We start from the raw sequence: 18,356 nt of genomic DNA, 5'->3' as shown, positions 1-18,356 counted from the left end.
GATGGGGCCGTGAGCCCTCCAAGGTAGAGAAGTTCGACCAAAACAAAGGGTGGAAAGGGGGGGAAAGAGGCATCGCGCTTTGGGCAGATCAAGCTGGGAATACGAGACGGCGGATCAGAGGCAGAAAAAGAAGCGTGGGGGAGTGGGGAGATGGAGGAAAGCGCGTCGCTAGTCTAGCTAGCGAGCAGCTACGTGAGAGGAGGCGAATGGGGGAAAAGTCTAGAGGGTTGAGTGGGAGGGACGATGGTGACCGAGTGAGAAACAAGCGAAACGAGACTGAACTAGAAGAGCTTTCTTTGATCAATGAGCTTCTTCCGCAGTAACGGCGTTTTCTACTGATGAAGTGACGTTGCCCTCGTTGCCGCTCGTTACGCCACCGCTGAGGTTCTCACCGGACCCCGAGGTGCCGCCCTTGGTGGAAGTGACACAGACCAATGGGAAAGCACCCTCGCCGCCGGACTCGGTGCGTCCGAGCGCCCAGCCGTCGTCGTAGAGACGCTGGACGGTGACGACGTCGTCCGGTTGCAAGGTGATCTCGTCGTTGAGCGTTGCGTTGTAAGGGTAGATGGCGACGACGGTCTCGCCTGGGCAGATGTCGTGCGAAGAGTACTGGTCCTTGACGGCGGGGATGGTGGTACCGCGACCGTCGGTGCCGGTCTCACCGCTCATGGCGCTGTTGGGTCGCTCGTCGGTCGAGTCGCGACCCTTGGCTGCAGCGATAGCAGCTCCACCAGCGGCAAGCGTTCCGACACCAGCTGCACCGGCGCCGGCGAACTTGGCATCCGTCGAAGGTCGACCGAGCTCGGGCGACTTGACCATCGCCTCCTCGCTCTGGATCCAGGGACGCTCGACGTGGCTCTCGTTGGCAGCGTTGCCGTAGACCGTGTTCTTCTCGGCATCACCGTTCTCGCCGCGTCGGCGCATGCAGAGCAGAGCGAGCAGGGCACCGAGAAGCGCAGCGCCAACGATGCAGCCCGCGATGATACCGGCGAGCTGCTTTGTGCTGAAGACCTTGTCGTCAGCGCTGACGAGCTGCTGACCATCGGGAGCCATGTTGGCACCGACGCTGCTGCCCGAGGTGGCTCCGGCACCAGAGGCGGTGCTGGATCGCGAGGCGCCGTTGCCAGATTTGGCACCGGTAGAAATGGCGGAAGCAGCGGCACCTGTAACGGTGGCAGAGTTGGTGCCCGCGGTACCGGAAGCAGCACCGGTGCTTTGCGCGGAGCCGGGGACGTTGGTAGCGACGGTGGTAGTGGGACGGATGGTGGCAGCGAGAGGGTGACCCCACTGCGAGCACTGCGAGAGATCGGTTCGGGAGTCAGAGCAGCACGACGGAGGAGTGACGCCGCCTGCAGGGTCGCAGAAGGCACACATCTGGTCGATCGAGTAGCCGAAACCACAGCTGCCCTCGTTCTCGATACCGGAGACGCACGAGTTGACATTGGTGGTGGCGAGCGAGCTGTAATCGGTGCAGGTGTAGTAGTCGTTGGAGAGCGTGTCTTGTCGAACGCTGCGCTGGAAGGGGTTGAGTTCGTCGGTGGATCGGCAGTAGGCGGTGTTGTCTACGATGTCCTCCTCGGACGAGGCGTACTGGTTGCAAGTCTCCTGGCAGACGAGAGTGGGCGGTGTCTCTGCCGTGCATCCGGACTCGAAGGAAGCCTGGGAGAACTGCGAGCAAAAGACGGTCTGTTGCCATTGGATGGTGACATTGGTTGCGTGGGTCGTGTTGCATCCGAGACCGTCCTGAATCTTGTCGGCGTAGTAGCCATTTTGACTGTGTGAGTGGGTGAACGGAAGGAGTCGAGACGGAGCGTGTCAGTAAGAGCCCGAACGCCGTGCGTCGTCGCGGCATAGTGTCTACTTACGCGGTGAGGTAGTACTGGAAGAGGCTGTCAAAAGAAGCCACGTCGTTGACCGTCTCGAAAAAGCTGTACTCGCTGGACAGGTTGCTCGGCTTGACAAAGTTGTTCTGGAACGAAGGGCACATGGAACTGCCCTTGAGGCTGATGCACGAGTCGGAGGCGGCATTCGCGGTGGCAGCAAGCAGAACGGCAGGAGCTGCGATGGCTGCCGCCTTGACGAGTTGTGATGTGCGCATGGCTTATGTATGTTATGGAGCTAGCAGGCCGTAGAGTTGCGCGTGTGATCCTGGACGAGTGCGACGTGTCGACAGGAGTGAGCGGTAGATGTAGAGATGGACAGAGGAGTGTTGTTGAAATCAAAGTCGTGGGAGGTAGCAAGAAAAGACAGTTGTTGCGATGACCAAGTCAGCTGGTTCGATGCGAAAAGCTGAACAAGGAACGTCGTTTGTTGGAGCTGATATGAGCGTCGAAAGAGAGAGATGTCGATCTGTAAAAGAGTGCGATCGAGTTGGTTCAGGGATTCAGGGTGTGGGAAGAAAGAAGAGTTGGGAGAGGGGACGGTTTGGAGAGGGGAGAGAGAGATACGTAGATGGTGGAAGAGAATTAAGATGATGACGAAGAGGCCAGATCTAGACGACAAGGCAGCCAGGGAACGAACACGAGGCCGGGTCGGTTAGGCGCGTTGTAGCGAGGGTATAGAGTAGGGGCGCAAGCGAGGCCGCACTTGGTCGATGGCTGGGTACTGGAGCACGATGGGCCTTGATGCTTGACTGGGTCGGTGCAAGGTGATGGGGAGATGACCAAGTGGGACCGAGAAAGAGATGCAGAGATCGACGAGCGGAGAGGAGGAGAATCAAAAGGAGAGCGGAGAAGTCACACCTAGTAGACCGAGGCGACTTGCAAACAAAAAGTGTCGGCGAGCAGGGACAGTCAAGGACGAGGCCTGCCATCCGTAGCTTCGGTCATTGAGTCTGGCACCGACTGACGTGCAGCTTACCCGGATCCACAGGCGCAGGCATCGGACAGGATAGCACTATACAGCGGCAGGACCATGCCTTGTGAGTTTTTTTGGTGCTACGATGAGTCCGAGAGGCATGCACTCGTGCATGGGAAACTGCCCTCCTCCAGGGCTGAAAAGGCAAGTTTGCCAGGGTTCACAGAGGCGATGCGCAAAGTGCCACAGAAACGTTGATCCAGCATTTTTAGGCGAAGGCAAATCGCAGCAAAGGCTGTCGACGCGAGCTGGAATACATTTGATTGCTTCGTTTCCTGTCAACCGCATCAGCCTGAGACACACACACGCGCACATGTCCTCCGTTTTCTTTTTCGCTTCACCTTCCCGTCCCAGAGCCGAGGCTCCACGTTATCGCAGCCCTGCGGCGCTTCGAGCCTCGCAGGAGTCTTCACTGTCACCTCGACGCCTTGGCCTGAACCTGTCGTGCAACGCTGGTATTCGATTCAGAGGTGAAGACTGCCAGGGTGCGACGTACAGGACCCTGCCGACGAGGTCAACCCAGGCTCTCTCGATGTATCCTGTATCGAGGGACAAAAGGCACGAGAGGCACAAGAACGCGGCTTAAATCGTATTCCGAACCGCGAGGGCCTCGGCACGCAGCAGCGGCTCGGACGCGTGTGAGGCCTGCCCAAAATGAATTTGCAGACAGGAGCCCAGCCAGCTGTCCAACTCGGCCCTCGGCGTCGCCTGCATCTCGAGTCCGGAACGCATAATTTTACAGGACTAGGCCGCTGCTGTTCTACCCACGTCATTGATCCTCCGATGGGGACATTCGGGCTTCCGTCCGGTCTATGAGCTGGCAAGCACGCGGTTGTGGGCGGCGATGAAAGGCTGCTCGACGAGGATCTCCATGTTACGAGCTGCTACGCTGCAAGAGGATGGTTGCTTCGCTTTGGACTTGGAACGCAAGATCGTCATGTTTCTGGCAGCTTCTGCGATTTGATCGCCGTGTCAACCTTCACCTGCCAGCTATGAGGCACTGGCATCTTCGAGCTGCAGCCCGCAGATCATGGGGCCTCCCTCGCTGACTCCCGTCTTGTCGGGCGCGTGTCCGCGGTTCACTGTTGGTTTCGAAAATGCAGACTGCATGTGGCGGCACCCAGCGCGCGAATCTTGTACCACTCCTTGCTAGGCCGCTGTTCTTCAGTGCCCGCTGTTCCTTGAGCCATCGATGCTGCTCTTCCGCTCAGAGTAACGGTGCTCTGCTGTTCTCTTCGAACTAAGACGGGCGCCTCTAGATGAGGCTGGAAGCATCTTTGTCGGACGATAGGGTCGGCGTATTTTGCCCAGAATGGCAGTGCCGCGCTGGACAGCGTCGCGGACCATGCACGATCCGCTAGATTCTCCTAATGGGAAGTCGCAGCTGACGGCTGCGAAGGGGCTGGTGCTCCTGTCGCTCGGTAGATTGACGAAAGCGACCTCCTTCCTGCACAGTGTCGATCCAGTCTCGTGCCGAACGTGCTTTGTTGTTTGGAAAGCTGACCTCTCTGTTCTGTTGACGTTTGCTTGCTTCTGTCCGGAACGCAGCAGCTGGGCAAGTGAGCTGCGTGCCGAGAGGATCAGCCTGTCGTGTTCTATGTAAGGGGCTTGCACGAAGCGTACCGGGTTTTTGGACATGTGCCGATGCCAGTTGTGATCGGGTAGCCGATGCATGATTTTTCGTCCCATTTTCGTGGCCGTGAAATTGGTTGCGATTTATTCACGAAATGAACACGGAGAAACAGTTCTCTTCTCCGAGGCAGGTGAACCATCGGTGTAACATGTAAGATGTTTCATAGCCCCACGGCCTCTCTTGAACTGCCGATCACCAGTCATTGCCAGCTCGTAATCAGCCACACGCCAAAGCCCTTACCAGGCACCTTTCGTCAGATAGGTCGACTTCCAGAAGACACGATACCGCGTGTCGCGAACAGCTCTCAGATCAACAAAGGGAAAGGCGAGCAAGCTATCGAGTAAGGTCGCACCAAAGACCATGCTCGACCAGTGCTTGGCAGCTGGAGCGGCGATTTCTGCTTGCTCAGGTCGACGAGGGTCAGAAGAGTGTCCCTCCGAGACAGACGAGCTTTTCGCGTGCTGCGCTGCCGCGACCATTTCCTTTCTGAAATGGAGTGCGCACAAACCAGAGAGAGAATCCGTGATTTTTACGCTCAGTCACAATTTCGTCGGCTGCTTTGCCTGTGAGACAGGCCCTCCAGCTGTGTGTCGTCTCTCTCACCCATTCTCTCACTCCGCTCGCGGGTCTTGATGATTTTCCCGCTCGTGCCAATTTCAACTGTCACGGCAGCGGCCAGGCCTGCTTTTTTGTCGATGTCTCTCGATCGCACATCCTCAGGCAGTCCACTCCACGTATCCTCCTTTCGTCCAGTCGCAACTAACTCAGCCAGAGACTTGAATTTTGCTCCTTCCGTGCGTCCGTCCGTTCGCGCTGCCTGAGGCCTTCGCACTCCCAACATCCGAAAAAAAGCACTGCACGATAGAGACGAGAGACACAGCCGCAAATCATCTTACATTCGTCCCGCAACGTCGTCTTTACCATCTCATCCCTCCCCCCTTTCTCGATCGCTTCGTTCAGGTCGCAATTACTGCAACGGAACAGCGGCGCCGAGTTCTCCGACGGTACTCATCACCAGCTGCAAGTGTGGGCTTCCACGCGGTTCATCTGTATTCTTCTCGACAGCGACCGTCGACACTCTTTGCGCACGACCTATTCTTGCGCCATCAACCACCATCCATTCGGCGCAGTCTGCTGATCCACGGCGGTGCAGCTGCTCGTTTCGCTCGGCGATAGCCATCCAAGCGTGCCTTGCCTGCTCTGGAAGCGCCCTATCGAGCACTGGCCCGTGCAGTGTGCTATCCGCTCGACCCACAAGCCTGTCCGAAATCGGAAGCGCAGCCGACGCCAACTGCACGGACTGCTCAATCGGGGCTCAGTTGATTGGTTGTCTTCACCATCGACATCCGCTCAACTGACACTAGTCGCCTCGGCTCTTGCAAGAACATAGAGGTACTCTTCCACGCAGCACACCCATCACGATGGACCCTCATCTCGATCCCACGACCGCTCTGGTCAACCCAGACGCAGACAAAAATGGAGGGCCCATGGAGGTCGAGGAGCCCGTATCAGTGCACGACAGCAAGGCGTTTGCAGAGAAGCATCTCGCCGACCTCGGCCAGGAAGAACAGGATTTCGCCGTGTGTACGTGGAAGATCAAGGGATGGCGAACACTAGACAAGAGACTCACAGGTCCAGAGTTTGAGTGCGGTGGTCATCGATGGCGCATCCTCCTCTTTCCCTTTGGCAATTCCAACGGCCAGCCAAATGATATGGTCTCGGTCTATCTGGATTATGCCGATCCCAAGGGCAGCCCCGAGGGATGGCACGTCTGCGCACAATTTGCCCTCGTCATCTCAAATCCACAGGACCCCACCATCTTCTCCACCAGCCAGGCGCATCACCGCTTTACTGCCGAGGAGATGGACTGGGGCTTCACCCGCTTCAACGAGCTTCGCAAGCTCGCTGTCCCCACCGATGGGCGAAGCCGGCCCATCATCGAGAACGACTGCGCCGACGTCACCGCCTACGTCCGAGTGCTCAAGGATCCGACCGGTGTGCTCTGGCACAACTTCATCAACTACGATTCCAAGAAGGAGACCGGCTACGTCGGTCTCAAGAACCAGGGCGCCACCTGCTACATGAACTCGCTCCTCCAGTCCCTCTTCTGCACACACTACTTCCGCAAAGCCGTCTACCAAATACCCACCGAGGGAGACATTCCGTCCGAGAGCGTAGCGCTGGCGCTCCAGCGCGTCTTCTACCTGCTCCAGACATCCGATCAGCCCGTCGGCACCAACGAGCTCACAAAGTCCTTTGGCTGGAAGTCGCTCGACAGCTTTTTGCAACACGACGTCCAGGAGTTCAACCGCGTCCTCCAAGAGAAGCTCGAGACCAAGATGAAGGGTACGGCCGCCGACGGCGCCATCACCCGTCTGTTTGTCGGCAAGATGAAGTCGTACCTCAAGTGTGTCAACGTCGACTACGAGTCCTCGCGTTCCGAGGACTTCTACGACATCCAGCTCAACGTCAAAGGCATGAACAACCTCGTCGACTCGTTCCGCGACTATGTTCAGACCGAGATGCTCGACGGCGACAACAAGTACCACGCAGAGGGCTACGGGCTGCAGGACGCCAAGAAGGGTGTCATCTTCGAAAAGTTCCCACCGGTGCTCCATCTGCAGCTCAAACGGTTCGAGTACGACATCGAGAAGGACTCGATGGTCAAGATCAACGACCGCCACGAGTTCCCGCTCGAGATCGATCTCGCCGACTACATCGACAAGGAGTCGCCGCTCAGCAAGGAAGACTGGAAGTACCGGCTGCACGGCGTCCTCGTCCACTCGGGCGACCTGCACGGCGGTCACTACTTTGCCCTGCTCAAGCCCGAGAGAGATAGCAACTGGTTCAAGTTCGACGACGACCGCGTCACGCCCGTCACCGAGAAGGAGGTGCTCGAAGACAACTTCGGCGGCGAAATCCCCAACGGCCATCCCGCAGCACAGATCGGCGCCCGTGCGCCCGTGCGCGCCATGAAGCGCTTCACCAACGCCTACATGCTCGTCTACGTTCGCGAACGCGACATCGACGAGGTGCTCAAGCCGATGGCGCCCGAGGATACGCCCGTGCATCTGCGCCAGCGCCTCGAGGACGAGCGGCTCCAGATGGAGGCACGCAAGCGCGAGCGCGAGGAGCAGCACCTCTACCTCACCGTCAAGCTCATCACCGAGGACACCTTCCGTGGCCACCAGGGTTTCGATCTGGCCACCTTTGAGGAGCGCAACCTCCCTGCGACCGATCTGCCAACGTTCCGCGTGCTCAAGAACGAGCTCTACCTCAACTTCAAGTCACGCATCGCAGCGCAGTACAACCTGCCCGAGGACCTCATCCGCATGTGGGTGCTCGTCAACCGCCAGAACAAGACGGTGCGACCCGACACTGTAGTGCCGGAGAACGATCCCAACCTCACGCTCGAGACGGTGCGCGACCGTATGGCTTCGCGTCAGCACGACCTGCGCCTCTTCCTCGAGGTGGTCAACGGAGAGCTCCCCAACACCGAGGCCAATCCGTCCATGATGATCTTCCTCAAGTACTTCGACACCTCTAGGCAGACACTTCTCGGTGTCTCGCGCGTCTATGTGCAGCGCCACATGAAGGTGGGCGACCTGGTGCCGACGATCAACGAGCTCATGCGTTGGCCGCCAACGACCCAGGTCAAGCTGTTCGAAGAGATCAAGCCAGGCATGATCGAGCAGATGAAGCCCAAGGCGACGTTCTCGCAGAGCGAGATCCAGGACGGCGATGTCATCTGCTTCCAGATCGAGCTTTCCGAGAAGGATGCGCACGACTATGAATCGCAGTCGCTCTACTCGAACCCGATCCAATTCTACGACTTTTTGCAGAACCAGATCAAGGTGCTCTTCAAGCCACGCTTCGAGGACGTCGACTACAAGGCCGAGGTCGAGCTGACGCTGAGCAAAAAGATGACATACGACATGATGGCGGCCAAGGCGGGCGAGCGTCTCAAGCACGATCCCTTCAAGCTGCGCTTCACCACTGGCAACGGACCCAACGGCACGCCTAAGACGGTGCTCAAGCGCACGGCCAACCAGACGGTCAACGAGATTGTTTCGCCCAGCTATATCCAGGGCCAGGCGTCGCTGCTGTACTACGAGCTTCTCGATGTCAGCATCATCGAGCTCGAGACCAAGCGCAACCTCAAGATCTTCTGGACCGGACACAACAACAAGGAGGACTCGGTGCACCAGTTCCTGCTGCCAAAGACGGCGAGCATCTCGGACGTGACGGATCAGCTTGCAAAGCAGGTCAAGCTTACGCCGGACGGAAGCGGCAAGGTCCGTCTGTTCGAAGCCGTACTCAACGGACGACAGCAGCGCGAGTTTGTCGGCGTCGAGATGATCGGCAACATTGGCGAGAGCGCCGAGCTGTTTGCCGAGGAGGTGCCGCTGGACGAGCTGCAACTCACGGAGGATGACAAGATCATCAACGTCTTCCACTTTAGCAAGGAGCTTGTCCGAACACACGGCGTACCCTTCCGGTTCGTGGTGAAGCGCAACGAGCCGTTCCGCGAGACGCGCAAGAGGTTGCAGGAGAGACTCGAGGTGCCCGAAAAGGAGTTCGCCAAGTTCCGATTCGCATTGGTGCAGTCGTCGACGTACAAGCAACCAACGTACTTGGAAGACGACGACTTGCTGTACGAGCACAAGTTCCAACCCGACGACGCGTTGGGTCTGGACCACACCGATCGTTCGGGTCGTGCTGGCAGGTTCGGCAACAACGTCGTCCAGGACAAGGGTATTCGCATTCGCAACTGAGCAGCCGGTGGCTCTCAACCAGCTTTCGTTCTCATTTCATCTTTCTTCCAAGCATATGCCGAGCTCGTTTCTTTGTCTCTACCTCTCTGCTACACACACACAATTAGGTTTCCCTTTACGAATTGCAATCTTGTTCTTGACATTAGAGGCGCATGAGGTGAGGCGACGGAAGGGTGAAGGGAATGTGTTCGTCCTTGTGATCGACATTCGGCCATCTTCTACGATAAAAAGAGAGAGAAGCGCCGAATGAAGGTAGTCGACGAATCTGATTGATCGTTTCAGGTTTCAAGACGTTCCAGCCGTCGGTCGAAGGAATCGTGCCGCCGAAATCGAGATGCAAACGAGAGACACAACGATATCCAAAAACGAAAAGATCAAGGTGGCTTCCAGACCAAGAGTAGTCTCGCGTCGAGTTGGCTCCTCGCTCCGACGAAAGAGCAAGGAGACGCCACCGATTGCACTCAAGCCTTCACCTCCGAAGAGGCTGAGCATCCTCCTTACCCCGAACATGCGACCTAGCAAAAGCTGGCGCAGTCTACGACCGTGACATGGACCGACAAACCTTTGGAAGCCGGTCGGCGCCAAAAGACACCGCAGGTTCTGTTTTCGGCCCAACGGCCCACGTCTAAGCTTGATCTTCTTTGGCGACCCGGTTCCATTCTCTACGCCGGATGAAGCAGCTCCTCATGGAGGGGTACCGTCCCACCTCTTGTATACCATCACATATCCAACACCACGCGGACGCAAACGGAAGACTCACACCAAGCTCGTGAAGCGAACCTGGGGTGCCCAAGCGCACAACATGTACCAAACCCGCAGAGCTGACCTAGAGACCATGTACCCTCTTCCTTGCCCGATCCACGCTTAAGTGGAGGGTGGTGTCTTGGGGTTGCATTGCTCTAGCGCCGACTGCGAGCGTGGCGGGTCGAGACACGTTGACGGGGCCTTAGTCCACAGTTTACGTCCGTCAGATGGCGGACGACAGCAGGTAGGGATTAAACAGGGTCGGTTGCTGAATCACCACGGCTTGACGAGATTATCATTTCTGGTGTGGGCACTTTGTGTCGATCGCAAAGCATTGCATTCGACGGCCAGCGCTTTTGAGCTTGAACTCGCCCAGCTAGAGCAGACGTAACGAGAAGAAGCCCGCAACGTCGCCGGCCGCCTCACGATGCGAGACCGCAGAGGCAGCACAGCGAGCGCCACGGTCCTCCGTGAAATCAAAGACCGGCCTTGGCCCCGATGGACCAAAAAGGCAGGAGGAGTACGCGGACCTTCCCACTCGCATGGGCTCGCCCGAGAGCGAGCCAGTACAAAGACGGATCCAAAAAAGATTGTCGGCGAGTAACGGTGGCCTTCGGACTGGAAGCCGGACCTGATTCTTGATCGTCATACAGACTGTGGTTCCTTAATGCAGCATCTCGATTCGGCGGACATCAAAACGTTGAACAACAACAACGGAGCTTACCTGAATATGGAGAGGAGAAAGGGGGAGGCAATCGGATCGCAACGGTCGGATCTGTACACGGGCCGCTTCTAGCGTGACTGACGATGGTGCTCTGTTGATCTCGCTTGTATGTCCTCGCCATACGACGCCAGAGGCCTTGAGCTAGACATCTGCGTCTCGCAGGACGCGCAATGCAGTAGCCGGGGCAGGCGTCGTTCGAGGAGGCATCGTGCAGAGACGATGGCAAGATGGCCCTTGCGAAGGCCGAGAGCAATGACCGAGCCAAGAGCGCAGTCGACCCATTCTACAAATGTGGCGGCGAATACGTCTTCATGTCCGGGGAAGAGAGGGGAAGTGGATGAGGCGGCGGAGCGAAGGGGAGGACGAGTTGGATGTGAGCAGCGTATAGTGCACTGCACTGGCGGAAGAAGAAGGAAAAAAGCTGAGTCGAGTGTGACTTCTTCCAAATCACTCAAAATGTGACAGTAGAAAGCAGATCTCACCCGATCACAATTCCCTCGTGTGTTCGATCGGCAGACAAGGTCGGAGAAGGCGAAAAGCTTCTTTTTCAACTTGGCAACGCGTTCGGCTGTCGGTAGCCGTCGGAGAGCTCCGTCCAAAGATGCTGTGGCGCCCATCTTACGGCGGCATGCTTCTTCCACAGTGACCACTTCCGACGATGTCTGAGAGCGCTGTCGACGGCTCTGCTCCTCTGCTATTCACACGGCTGCGAGCGAGGATCTGCGTGGAAGGGCATGCTTTAAATGTGTCGTTTTCTTCTTGTTTTCAACCACGTTTTTCCATTTTTTTTTGAATTCAGGGTCGAGCCGTTGTGGAATTTGTCAGAGCCGCGACGCTGTGTCGTACAATCTCGGGCGCAGTCAAACGCCGGCGAGGAGAGGCACAAAAAAAAGGCGGCAGCGAAATATTAAGAAATCCGTAAGCTCGGTGGCAGGTGTTGGTTGATATTTGACCTGGTACAGTTCTCGAAACGACCAACTTACTCCGTATGCTTCGCAAATTCGCTTCACCTCACCTCACCTCGAGTTGAGCGATCCAGACAACATCCTCTGAAACCGACGGATCATCCAGCCATAACCATCTCTTCCAAGCACCGACTTATCGACAAGTTTGGGATCCGAAATCGTACCTCCCACGTGATCTGCAAACGTTTCAGCCTTCCGTGACACGCCGATACAGGAAGAGATCCTGTCAAGGGTGATTGCGGCAGTAGCAGCACTGCTCAACAAAACGCTGTCGTCATCTCATTCGTAGCGCGTAACCGCTCGGCGAGCGAGCTAGAGGTTTGATCGGAACCATGCGCAAGGACGTCCGCATCGTCCTTGCAGGCGACCCAGACGTTGGCAAGTCGACCCTCATCACCTCGCTCGTTAAAGAAGCCTACGTGGCCAAGGTACAAAAGGTCGTCCCGCCCATCACACTTCCTCCAGAGGTCGCACCGGAGGCCGTCGTGACCAAGATCGTCGACACAAGCTCCAGCCCAGAGCACCGCGGCAACCTCGAGGCCGAACTCCGCCGCGCCAATGTCATTTGCATCGTTTACTCGATCTCAGCACCCTCTTCCTTCGATCGTATACCCACCTACTGGCTGCCTTACATCCGCTCATTAGGCATCAATGTTCCCGTCATCCTCGTGGGCAACAAGATCGACCTCAGATCCGGCGACGTGACCAATGCTGCCCTCGAAGATGAGTTGGCGCCCGTCATGGCAGAATTCAAGGAGGTTGAGACCTGCGTCGAGTGCTCAGCGCGCATTCCGCTCAACGTCAGTGAGGTCTTTTACTTTGCTCAGAAAGCCGTTCTCTATCCGACAGCACCGCTTTACGACAGTCGAGAGCACGTGCTCAAACCAGCCTGCGTCGATGCGCTCAAGCGCATATTTCGACTCTGCGACTCGGACAAGGATGGACTGCTCAGCGACGCGGAACTCAACGACTTCCAACGCAAGTGCTTCGACACACCGCTTCAAGCACAGGAGCTTGAAGGCATCAAAGATCTCGTCGTCCAAGCACCCATCGCCGGCCTGCGCTACAGCCACGAGAACGGCAGCGTAGCCGCTTCGGGATCGAGCGCCAATGGTGATGCCCCCTCACATCACCCACACCTGCGCGAAGGAAGCCTTACCATGGCCGGTTTCCTCTACCTTCACACGCTCTTCATCCAACGAGGGCGGCTCGAGACCACCTGGACAGTCTTGCGCACCTTTGGGTACGGCGTCGACCTTAGTCTGGAAGATTCGTTTGTTAAGCCTACCTTTGCAGTGCCGCCGGAATGCTCGGTAGAGCTCTCTCCCAACGGATACCAGTTCTTGACCGACATCTTTGAGGTGCACGACAAGGATCGCGACGGCGCGCTTAGCGAGGAGGAGCTCGACAGTCTCTTTGTCACTGCACCAGACAACCGCCATCCTTGGCAAGGTACGGGCTTCCCTGCCTCCACCATCACCGACGAGCATGGCGCCGTCACGTTGCAAGGCTGGCTTGCGCAGTGGAGTATGACTACGTTGCTGGACCATCGTACCACATTGGCCTACCTGGCCTACCTCGGATATCCCTCGTTCCCTCTGGCAGGTTCATCTAGCAGCTCTTCCACCCCGGCGCCAATACCGCTCACGCCCACCGGCCCACCTGGCTCGCGACCCTCACGCAACCGCACACCATGTCCGCCTTCCACGACCACAGCGTTGAAGCTCACGCGACCAAGAAAGACGGACAAGAAGAAGAAGGGCGCGATCCAGAGGAGCGTATTCCTCGGCTTTGTGCTTGGCGCAGCGGGCAGCGGCAAAACAGCCATCCTGCGCAACATGGTCGGCAAGCGCTTCGCAAATGGGTACGAGCCGACGCAAAAGATGATGAGCGTGGTGAGTACCGTGGAGCAGGCTGGAGCGGAGCGGTATCTTGTGTTGCAGGAGTTTGGGTCGCGCTACGAGGCTGAAGTGCTGCGCAACACGGCCAAGCTGTCGGCTGCCGACGTCATCGTGTTTGTCTACGATTCGAGCGACACCAACTCGTTCAGCTACATTTCCAACTTGCGCCAGCAGTATCCGTTGTTGCAGTCGATGCCGTCGCTGTTCGTCGCTACCAAGGCTGATCTTGACCTGGCACAGCAACGCCACGAGGTGCAGCCAGATACCTATTGCCGCAAGCTAGGCCTCAAGATTCCGGGCCTGGGAGCAGGACCTCTCAACATCAGCATCCGCGATGGCCAGTCGGCGGACCTGTACGGTGTCATCTGTGCGATCGCTGTCGATCCGAAAGGAGCCGTGCAGGGCGGCAACGATCGCAATGCACTCAGCTTTGGAACGAATCGATGGCAATTCTGGGGCTACATTGGACTCGTCGTGATTGGCGGCGGAGGAGCCGTGTGGATTTGCGCGAGGGTGCTCAAAGTGCCCATCGGAAGCACTCTCGGCTTCGGAGGCAATGCGTCGTCGGCAAGCTGGTGGTCGTCGGGCGCACAAGCTCGCGGTGCGGGCGACCCCAACGCCACCAAGGTCTCGAGTTGGCTCGACTGGATCCGCTGGCAAGGATCGTCCGGTGTGAGAAGCGAGCTCTGATGGCGGCGAAAGCCTCGTTCGACTTTGAAGCTTACAGTATGTACACTAGATCATCACGCATTGCACAAACCACCACCTTTACCTACTGAGCTCTTCTCGAAGCTCCCCATCGAACTGTGAGACAGGGCTGCGCACTCAACCTAACAGTTTCTTTGAAATTCAGCCGCAGGCGGAGACACGCTCTTCCAAAGTGCCGCACACAAAGACCCAGAGACTGCACTTTTTCCCGTGCTGGCCAAGTGAGAGAGCGAGCGAGCGAGCAAGCGTGCGAAGCCAATCTGAGAAAGAGCGGCAACCGAGCACAGCTCACACGCCCTGATGCAGAGAATTGAGTTTTGGCTGAAACAGGCGGATTGGTTTCAGGCATGCTTGCTTGTCTCTGCTTGTCGGCACACCCGTCGTCTTCTCGCTCGTCGTCGTCGACTTGCTTTCCTTCCCTGCACCTTCATCCGAACCATCCCTTCCCTTCCTCCTCCTTCGGACCGCGGGCTGGTCACCACGTTCGATTTGCTGGTGGCCGTTAGATCTTTCAGATCGTCCTGTTCGCCAACAGCTCCGCCCAACTTTCCCTTCCGCCCTCCTTTCACCCATCTCGACAAGCCAGACTCAGGGACAATCACGCCCTCTGGCTGGTCAGGAGAGTGCTCCACACAGAGCCGATACACAGTGTTCTTCATTGAATCACTGTCTAAATCCGCAGAGGCTCCAAGCCAGGTTGACCGTCGCAATTCATCCAGCTTCGCCCACGGCTCGCTTCGCTCCTTCTTCAGCAAACCTGCCTCTACGCGTGCTCTCCAAGGGCTCTTTCAACTTCTCCTTTGGCACAGGCGGAGCCGAAGCTGAATCTTCCCGCTGATCTGATAGCACAGACTTCCATTCCTTCCGGCGCTCTCTGATCGACGACAGCTAGCTTACATTCCTCGCTGATCACCATGGCATCCAACGGCAGCACAAGGGGAGGCGCAGGTGGGCGCGGCGCTTCCAACTCGGGCTTCCGTGGCGCTCAGAATCATCATGCTGGCGGCCGTGGCGGTGGCAACACCGCCAATCGAGGAGGAGCGTCAGGGCCCCCGCACACCTCGAGATGGGGTAACGGTCCTCCTTCCAGCAGCAGCCCTTCCGTCAACAATGCGCCATCTCAGCGGGACAACGGCAAACCTTCCAACCAGCGCGGCGCTGCCACCGGACCCGCCAACAAGTCCACTCCCAGTCCAGCTCAGACATCCAGCTTCCCATCTCTCGGCGCCGGGTCCGCTCACGACGATTCGCAGAAGCTCATGCACGAACGCATGATGTTTCTGCTCGTCACCCTCGTAGGCAACCCGGTCACCGTCACCGTCAAGGGTAGCACCAGCTTCTTTGGCATCTTCTCGGCTGCCAACACCGAGGGCGGCGAACTCTCTGTCGCCCTCGCTTCGGCGCAACAGATCTTGCCCGCCAAGGACAAGGATTCTCGGCCGCAGCTCGGCGAATTCAAGACATCGCTGCTCATCAACTACAAGGACCTCGAGTCCATCCAAGCTGCCGAGGTGAGGCTGCAAGATCAAGCCAAAGAGATGCGCGAGGCGCGCGAGAAGGAAGCCTTCCGCACCGACACAGAGATCTCCAAGGCCTTTGACCCCCTCGGCAGCGGTCGAACCCTCCAAAGGTGGTCCGACGACCCCGATCTGGCCGACCTCGACGATTTGGGCAGCAAATCGCCAGCCTGGGCAGCTTCCGGTGACAACAGCGGCGGCCTCGGAGACTCGTCCTCCAGCGGCAAGCCCTGGGATCAGTTTGCGGCCAACGAAGCACGCTTCGGTATCAAGTCCAACTACGAAGAGAACCTCTACACCACCAAGCTCGATCGCAGCGGCAAGGACTTCCGCAACCGCGAGCGAGAAGCAGACCGAATTGCCCGCGAAATCATGGCTCAGGCTACCAGCAACCCGCACATGGCGGAAGAAAGAGGTCAGGCCGATGACTCTGGCGTCAACGAGGAAGACAAGTACGGTGCCGTCGTTCGCAGCCCCAATGCCTACGTGCCCCCTGCACTCCGCAAACAGATGGCTGCAGCAGCTGCAGGCGGCGCCGGCGGCAGCGCCAAGAAGAGCGCACCGGCCGCGCCAACCGCCACTCCAGCTGCAGCCAAAGCGAATGGCGCTGCTCCTCCCAGTGCCGCCTCCGCTGCCGCTACCCCTCCTTCCGCCGCAACAGAGACAACGACCGCCGCACCACCCCCCGTGGTGACCAACCCTCCTATTGTCAACGTCAAGGTGCCCAGTCCCAGCATCCCACAGGAACCCCATGCGGGCGATGCTTCTGGCAAGAAGTCTTCCGTGGACGCGAACAACCCGCTCATGGGCGACTTCCGCTCCTTTGTCAGCTCGGAACGCGAGCGGCTGGAAAAGAAGAAAGCCGCGCTCGCCAAAAAGGAGAAGGATACCCGCCTCGCCGATCTCAAGTCGTGGGCGAGCTCCTTCAAGCTCAACACGCCCATGCCCTTGGATGTCGCCGACATGGTGCAAAAGGACAAAGCCGACGGCGCCTCCGACAAGCCTCGCTATCCCAGCCTGCAAAAGAGTCTCAGTCCCACGCCTGCCCATTCGGCTGCTACGACAGTCCCCAAGGCAGACGCCAGCAGATCGTCGGCCGCCTCGCGCGCCGCACAGGTATCCGCATCGAATGCGGTCAGCCCCGCTGGTGGCTCCGGATCTGCCTCTGCACACAAAGACGCTCAGAAGCTCGCTGAAAGTAAGGCCATGTTGCAAAAGATGACCATCCCCAAGATCCCGCCTTTCAACCCCGACAAGTTCAAAGCACGACAGGCGGCGGCGGCAGGCGAAGCGGCTGATGGTGCTGCTGCACCAAAGGCAGAAGGCGGTATGCCTTCGTCGACCAGCACCTCCTCCTTCAGGCTGAGCGCAAAGGCGAGCTCCTTCAAACCTTTCAACCCGAACGCCGCCACTTTCACCCCTGGCGGCGCGTCAAGCACTTTTGTCCCTGCTGCTGCGGCTGCACCCGCCGTTGCAGGTAGCCCTGCACAAAGCGCTGCTACACCTGCTTCCTCGGCACGCCCTTCGCTCTCTGCGACACAGCAGCCAGCTTCGACGACAGCGGCGTCCCCCACCAACCCCTTCTTCGGGAACCGAGTCGTCAAGAAGGCCTCGGATAGTCTGTCGGTTCGGAACGACTTCAATCCGTTCAAGGTCACCAAGGTGCCCGATGCCAAGTCAGTCGGTCCTATGTGGGCTTTCAGCGGCAAGCCTTACCGCCAGCACTTTGTCGTCCCCACGCCTGGCGCAGTGGACGACGGCTCCGGCCTGTTTGTCCCCACCCACACCGGGATGATGCAGCCCGGTATGCATCCTGGTGCTCAAACGCCACATTCGGTGCCTCAGCCCATCCATCAAGGACAAATGCCCTTCTCGGCTGCGCAAACAGGACATGTGTCAACTCCTGGAACCGGACCCGGTCCCGGACCTGCCGGCCCCGGTCCACAGCAGCAGCCGTTCGGCATGGTCTACCAGCCTTATGGTGGCGGACCTTACCAATACCCTGGTGGCCAGCCGCAGCCTCAAGGGATGCCGCAAGGCCGACAGCCCAGCATGGTGCCTCCGATGCAGATGGCGCCTGGCATGCAAGGCGCTCCAATGCCGTACGGTGCTGTGCCCCAGCAGTTTATGGGACAGATGCCATTCTCTCCGCCCTTGCACCAGCATAGTGCGCCCCAAAACATGTACAGTCCGCAGATGGGCAACGTACCCCAATCCGGGCAGCAGCAGTTCATGCCTATGCCGCCTCCGGGTGCAGCCGGTGGACCTCGTCCGCCACCTCCGCACCTTCACCAAAAGGGCCAGCCTCCTCCGCCGCAGGCTGGCCAACCACCTCACTTGGGCTACTATCCGAGTCAGCCCGGTGCAGGCATGCCGTATGCTTCCGGCCCTCACTTTGGCGGCCAAGCGCCGCAAGGCGGGCCACAAGGGCCGGGAGGAGCTGCGCCGCCTCGACAGACAGCGCCAGCCGAATCTGGGCCCGCCTCAAGCTCTGCGTCCTCGACAGCATGAGGATGGACGACTTCACACACAT

The 18,356-nt window shown here is 58.4% G+C and overlaps 6 protein-coding genes across 6 annotated transcripts; 3 read left to right on the top strand and 3 right to left on the bottom strand.

Moving 5' to 3' along the window:
* Window positions 1-300: 300 nt before the first annotated feature.
* On the bottom strand, window positions 301-2,098 carry PHSY_001141 (hypothetical protein; the record flags this gene model as incomplete). The annotated part of the gene is made up of 2 exons (XM_012331773.1): window positions 301-1,774; window positions 1,866-2,098. 2 exons carry the CDS (start codon window positions 2,096-2,098, stop codon window positions 301-303), a joined length of 1,707 nt encoding a protein of 568 aa, XP_012187163.1.
* Window positions 2,099-4,020: 1,922 nt separating this feature from the next.
* On the bottom strand, window positions 4,021-4,530 carry PHSY_001140 (hypothetical protein; the record flags this gene model as incomplete). Its single annotated transcript, XM_012331772.1, has 1 exon — window positions 4,021-4,530. The coding sequence occupies one exon, from the start codon at window positions 4,528-4,530 to the stop codon at window positions 4,021-4,023; it is 510 nt and encodes a 169-aa protein (XP_012187162.1).
* A 195-nt stretch (window positions 4,531-4,725) lies between these two features.
* PHSY_001139 (hypothetical protein) lies at window positions 4,726-4,968 on the bottom strand (the record flags this gene model as incomplete). The annotated part of the gene is made up of 1 exon (XM_012331771.1): window positions 4,726-4,968. One exon carries the CDS (start codon window positions 4,966-4,968, stop codon window positions 4,726-4,728), a length of 243 nt encoding a protein of 80 aa, XP_012187161.1.
* Window positions 4,969-5,910: 942 nt separating this feature from the next.
* PHSY_001138 (ubiquitin carboxyl-terminal hydrolase) lies at window positions 5,911-9,264 on the top strand (the record flags this gene model as incomplete). Its single annotated transcript, XM_012331770.1, has 1 exon — window positions 5,911-9,264. The coding sequence occupies one exon, from the start codon at window positions 5,911-5,913 to the stop codon at window positions 9,262-9,264; it is 3,354 nt and encodes a 1,117-aa protein (XP_012187160.1).
* Window positions 9,265-12,029: 2,765 nt separating this feature from the next.
* PHSY_001137 (hypothetical protein) lies at window positions 12,030-14,288 on the top strand (the record flags this gene model as incomplete). Its single annotated transcript, XM_012331769.1, has 1 exon — window positions 12,030-14,288. The coding sequence occupies one exon, from the start codon at window positions 12,030-12,032 to the stop codon at window positions 14,286-14,288; it is 2,259 nt and encodes a 752-aa protein (XP_012187159.1).
* Window positions 14,289-15,220: 932 nt separating this feature from the next.
* Window positions 15,221-18,334, top strand: PHSY_001136 (mRNA polyadenylation-related protein; the record flags this gene model as incomplete). The annotated part of the gene is made up of 1 exon (XM_012331768.1): window positions 15,221-18,334. The coding sequence occupies one exon, from the start codon at window positions 15,221-15,223 to the stop codon at window positions 18,332-18,334; it is 3,114 nt and encodes a 1,037-aa protein (XP_012187158.1).
* Between the last annotated feature and the right edge of the window lie 22 nt (window positions 18,335-18,356).

Source organism: Pseudozyma hubeiensis, assembly GCF_000403515.1.
Source record: "Pseudozyma hubeiensis SY62 DNA, scaffold: PHS13, whole genome shotgun sequence".
NCBI classification, from domain to species: Eukaryota; Fungi; Basidiomycota; class Ustilaginomycetes; order Ustilaginales; family Ustilaginaceae; genus Pseudozyma; species Pseudozyma hubeiensis.
The sequence above is the reverse complement of the archived record's forward strand: the minus strand, read 5'-3'. Positions and strand labels throughout refer to the sequence as shown.